The 6,000-nt window shown below is 32.6% G+C and overlaps 1 protein-coding gene across 3 annotated transcripts in view; it reads left to right on the plus strand.

Annotated features, from left to right (window-relative positions):
• Positions 1–6,000, plus strand: part of FMN2 (formin 2) — a 144,184-nt gene that overhangs the window by 86,514 nt on the left and 51,670 nt on the right. For all 3 annotated transcript variants that reach the window (XM_042891123.1, XM_042891142.1, XM_042891134.1), the window contains 5 exons: positions 1,923–2,014; positions 2,161–2,290; positions 3,147–3,293; positions 4,759–4,818; positions 4,990–5,110. In XM_042891123.1, the coding sequence (XP_042747057.1) occupies positions 1,923–2,014; positions 2,161–2,290; positions 3,147–3,293; positions 4,759–4,818; positions 4,990–5,110 (550 nt within the window). The remainder of the gene's footprint in view (positions 1–1,922; positions 2,015–2,160; positions 2,291–3,146; positions 3,294–4,758; positions 4,819–4,989; positions 5,111–6,000) is intronic.

The following is a 6,000-nucleotide window of genomic DNA, read 5'->3' on the forward strand; positions in this document are numbered from 1 at the left end:
GTAATAGCAAAGACTTAGTTGTTGACTTTCCCTAGGTTTTTGAAAGCAAATCTCTCTAAATCAGATCTTTATAACACCAAAATCTTAGAATGCCATTTTGGTAAAAGATCTATATTTACATTTTTATCATCAGTTATGTATTTTTAGAAGATAAGCCTTTTGTGACAATAATCTTTTCCCCCTTTTTTTAGGTTATTCTGTAAATCTATATGCTATGAATACAGATACAACATAATAATTTATCCAGATGCTGTTTTGCCCCATATGTTCTTTTAGAGTAAATTTTTTCAATTCTGTTGTTAAATGGTGGTATCAGATTCAAAAGAACTTGATTTTTGAGTGCAAACAGCACTGAACATGCTAGAATTTTTAAGGTGTAGAAGTCAAATGCTATGGTCCTCTGGAAAATGAAGGTTTCTTAATTCCTTGGATTTTCTTAATCTAAAAAAGACTGATAGATAAACTGGATTTACTAATATGGAAGATAATGTAACAAGTGATTGAGGGGGAAGTTCACTCATAATTTCAAGGTGTCTACTCTGTGGGTATAAAAAAAAAAAAAGTTTTCTGTAGTCCTACCTTTCCCTTTGTTTACTGTAAGTTTGATCAAATACTAGGGTGGGAGTCTTGCAGTTCGCACAAATCCAATTGGATGCAGCACTGAGAACCTGCTTTAGCTGCCTCTGCTTTGTGCCAGAATGTTGGACTAGATGATCTCCAGAGCTTACTTCACACCTTAATTATAATTCTATGAAACAGATACTGCTACCATTATAATGCTATAGTGTTGAGAAAAAAGTTTACTGCTGAGGGGAGAAAGTTGTTAGCAGTATTACTACTCCAATACTATTAGAGCTCTTCATAGATTAGTCTAGGCTACATTAAAGAAGATGAACCTTGAAAGAATATCAACAGGAACCCTGAGTACATACTAGGATATGTAGTACTTGAGACAGAAAGTCTTGCAGTCGTTTCAGTTGATTAGAGAAACTCTCCATTATGTTCTGACTTTTCTATCTTCGTGTTTTGATTTCACAAGAGCATTTTCCCTCTTCCACGTGAGATGTTTAACAACCCCAGAAGAACTGTCTGAACTTGACTTTCTAGTTTCAAATTGCTGATGGAGCTATGGCAGTATGATCCTAGGTAGTTTGCTTACTCTTCCATTAGTTGTGCAAAATCGTGAAAGACAAAATGTAGATCCATTCGTAGTGCTTTGGCATTAAGTAGTTAGAATGTTGTTTTTTGTATCTGCTGTTGAGTTCTGGGGTGAAGTTCAAAAATGTATGTAGTGTTTTCCTAAAGAAATGTATATATATTTGCATATATGTATATATATGCATATATGTATATATAAATGTATATATATTTATAAAAAGAATGTATATATATTTGCTGTTTTTTCTTTCATTCTTGCACAGATACTTAATTTGAATCTATTTTGAAAACAAACACAAATGTTAAAAGAAGAGTTAGAAAAGGTTTCTGTCCTTTCTATGTTGTTTGGTTTTATATTATGGAACAGGAAAAAAAGTGAACCTCTTTTTGTTTTGATTGGAATACTGAAGAACAGACAGTACAGCATACCACAGAGTCCTCCAAGGAACTAGGCAGTTTAAATATAAGTGCTTACACTCATTAATATAGACTCACTACTAAGTGGAGGTGAATACTATTTTCTCAATGTCTGTCTGAATGATTGTCTTATATTTTGCATTTTATCAGTAGCCAATAATATTATAAGGAAGTTCTTGTTTCCATTTTATGTAATTCTATTTAAAGAATTTAGTAATTTCATTGTAAGCAGATGCTGGAAAGAAAAGCGTATAGACAAGATTAGTGACATGGGCATTTCCACTTGTGTTTTTAGACTAGTTTTTTTATAACTTATACTTTTTAATTACTTTATTTCTTTATTTCAGAGAGCACAATCAGATGAATTAGAAAAAATAGAAAAGCACAGCAAGGCGTCTAAGGAGAAAGAAAACGCTAAGTCTTTGGATAAACCAGAACAGTAAGAACATACTTAGAAAATAATACAGTTTTATTCACTACAGAAAACATTGCATGCTATTGTAAGCTAGCTATAGATTATATAAAAGAAAGAAGAACAAAACAAACTCTGAAGCCTGTGATTATTTTCTCCATTAATTTCTACAGGTTCCTCTATGAACTCTCACTAATTCCCAACTTTTCAGAACGTGTATTTTGCATCTTGTTTCAGTCAACATTTTCAGAAAGCATTTGTTCAATCCATCGCAAACTTGAATTATTACAGAAACTCTGTGAGGTAGGTTGTGTTCCATAAAGACTTAGAGCTATATTTTTGATATTTAGTCTTGTTAAGTTGTATTCATATTTCAAAAGATTTTTCTTTATTTGCTCTAAGAACTCATTACATCTCAAGGATAGCAGTCCTTCAGAATAGAACATTTTATAATAGCAATTCAACATCAAAGCCAGTTTTAAGATTAGCTTTTAGGTCTGAACTATATCATATGTTGCCATAAATGCATATTGGTCGCGGGAAGAGAATGCACCTCTTCTGTTCGTCAAAGCAAAATCTTTCCTCTTTATAGTAATTTTGTAATTCATTTCCAAAGGAATACAGGCTCCGTTCACCTTATGTTTGCTTGGTTTTTGGAAGTGTGCAACTCAATAATATCAATGATAAAATGATTGAGAGAAGGCACTGGTGTCTCCAGTGCCTCTAGCTGGAAGAGAGTCCTGTAATTTGGGGGGGGGGGGGAAGCACCACAAGCAGAACAAATAGCTTTAACATGCAAATTTTGTCAGTATTTTCATAACTATTTTTAATATTTTGTTTTAACTTTTAAAGTTCTGTTTGTTTTTAAATGGGTGTTTTAGGGATTTGTTGCAAAACCCTCTTCTAAATAAAATATATAATTAACACCAGCACCATTCAAGGAAATACTGTTTCCTTTTTCCTAAATGATCACCTCTTATAATAATGCTGTTTTCTACATATATAAATCATAGTCATGTTACATATAATCTATATATATTATATTTAAATAGTAAATACATATTAAATTAATATCAGTTTTGCAGATAAGGTTTTCCATTCACAACACATTAATAATATTCTACACCTTTGTGTACATTTCTGTTTTTCTCTTTTGTAGACACTGAAAAATGGGTCAGGAGTTATGCAGGTCTTAGGTTTGGTTCTTGCGTTTGGAAATTACATGAATGGTGGAAATAGAACACGAGGACAGGCTGATGGGTTTGGACTAGATATCCTGCCAAAACTGAAAGATGTCAAGAGCAGTGTAAGTTGATTTGAGATTTCCTGTTGGGCTTAAAATATTAAAATATTTCCACAAATCACTCTTTTTTCATTTTTAAATTAACAGTGTGTATTTTAGAAAGGCATATCAAAAGAAATTCTTAATTCTTAAGTCTTTAAATTGGCCCAAAATTTGTCTAGCGAATTATTCAGGAACTTAGAGCATCTCCCTTTCCTGTAGGAAAGACTACAGGACCTGAGACTGTTGAGCTTGGAGATACTTATAAAGGGTAGGTGTTAAGTGGGTGGGGCCAGGATCCTCAACAGTGCCCATATAAAGAGGACCTGGGCACAAACTAGAACACGAGAAGTTCTATACAAACATGATGAGAAAATTCTTTACTATGAAGGTTACAGAGCACTAGAATAGGCTGCCCACAGAAGTTGTGGAGTCTCCTCTGGAGATATTCAATATCCTTTACAACCTAGTCTAGAGAACCTTTTTCAGCAGAGAGTTTCAACTCGAGTTTCAACACCTACAATTCTATGATTCCAAGATTATCAAGTTTTACTCTTCAAGAAGAAAAAGAAGAGCTTGTTTCCCTAACTACACATGCTTTAGCTGTTATATTAGCTAACGCGAGTAAGCTAGCTTTATCATGTCAACTACATTCTTAGAAAGGAACTCCATTCTGGTGTGTCAGTTCCAGCAGTAAGCCAAGGGAACAATGATGTGAATGATGCCGTAGTACAGCATGTCTAGGGCAGCTTAGTTTAGTAAAACCTTATGAATTTACTATGAACTTGATATGTAAAGCACCAGTTTCAGAACTTAGTTGAATACTTAGGCACATCAAATTTAATTTGGTGACCCAAATATTGTGACCGTTAGCCTTCCAATTTCAAAATACATTTTAAATTCACTTGTTGCTGTTCAGTTGGAAAAGTTCTTATGAAATATTATTCCATCTGAAAACATAATTTTATCTGAAGTCCTCTCCAAGTCAAAGATTTATTGTTGAAGTTCCATTACAGATGGGAAATAAGCAGAAAGGTAGTTTCCTAACAAATCCAAATATTATTTTAGAAAAATAACTATTTGCTTATTTAATATTTAGTTATAAATGAGCAAAAAATTCTGAATGTTACCCAGATAAGTTGTATACACCAGTGTAGAATTAGTTTCTCTTTTCCCTTGTTCAGAAATTTCAAATGCAAAGATTCAGTTTACAATTAACTACGTTTCTAAAAGCAGGAATGGCTTATGCAAATGTTACAGAATATTTTTCTGTTACTGTTTTTAATGATTGTTTAATAGGGGTTTTTTTTGTCGTCTTTCTTGTTAGTTTGTGTTTAAGTGAAATCTCTCCACTTTCCCTCCACCCTCCCCCCCCGCCCAAAAAAAGAGACCCACAAAAAATAATTTCTATGTGTGACTAAAAGGGACTTGAATGAGCGTTTCCTGAGGGAGTCTTAATAATACAACAACAATTTTGTTTTCTACACAGGACAACAGCAGAAGTCTTCTATCTTATATTGTCTCATACTATTTGCGTAATTTTGATGAGGTGAGTGAGGATAGATTTTTCTTTTTTTTAAACTCAAGATCAAGAATCGGTTTAATAAAATTGCATTTATGCTGGCTAAGATAAGAAAATGCACACGTGTTATTTGTGTTATATTTTATTAAATAAAAATGTAGTGAGCACTATGTAACTGCCTATTTGTGTTGTTTTCAGGATGCTGGAAAAGAGCAATGCATCTTTCCTCTTCCTGAGCCGCAAGATCTCTTTCAGGCTTCACAGCTGAAGTTCGAAGACTTTCAAAAGGATCTCCGCAAAATGAAGAAAGATTTGCGAGGTACTGAAGTTAGATTAAGTGCTAATTATATGTTTTCAACATATATCTGAGATTACTTTTTCTGTCACTTTGAGAAATTCTATGGCAATATAAAAGTAGTTGTGTATACTTTAATTTCTCAGGTAGGCTTTTGTTTCCTTGATTTCTTTGCTTTTTTCTTTTGATGGCCATTAGTTTATCAACTTCATTATAATAATTCATTATTTTCTGCTGATAACCTTAAAGAGGTTGCTAAAATAAACAGCATCAAATCAATTAGGTAAAATCTTATGTCTCAAAACTAGAACAAAAAAAATCACTGTTTGTTTTGTGTGCACGTGTGTGAGTACTGACCATAAGAAAAAAATGTCGAAGCATTGGGCCATAACCATGACAAAAATGTTTTAGAATTAGGTCCAAAACTTCTGCTGTTGAAGACATATGCAAAGAAAATATTATTTTTTTTCCCTCATGTTTGTATAATGACATTTCTTAAAAATCAACTTCATAAAGTACATTTGCTAGAGTTCTTTAAAGAACACATATAGCACTTTTTAAAATAGCACTGAGGGTTAAGCACGAAGTTTAAGTTAAATAAGATAAAGAGTTTGAAAATATTAGTCAGCAACATACACAATATTTAATATTTTTGTTAAAGTTCTCCATCAGACTAGGCATGTATATGCCATTATGCTAAACTGTGGAGAGATGGATTCAAATAAAACAGTGAAAAGATCTTTATTGACTGTTTTGAATGGTTTCAAATGCCAGGAGTCTAGAGAGCATGGAATGGTTTAGTAAATCATTAGTCCCGGAATAACCTACAATGGAAGGTTCTGTATTAAAACAAAAACTTGTTACTATTACAGAACAAAAAAAAAAAAAAAAAAAAAAAAAAAAAAAAAAAAAAA

Source organism: Lagopus leucura, unplaced genomic scaffold (genome assembly GCF_019238085.1).
Source record: "Lagopus leucura isolate 7727_CA_CO unplaced genomic scaffold, USGS_WTPT01 Super-Scaffold_73, whole genome shotgun sequence".
In the NCBI taxonomy this organism is placed as follows: Eukaryota; Metazoa; Chordata; class Aves; order Galliformes; family Phasianidae; genus Lagopus; species Lagopus leucura.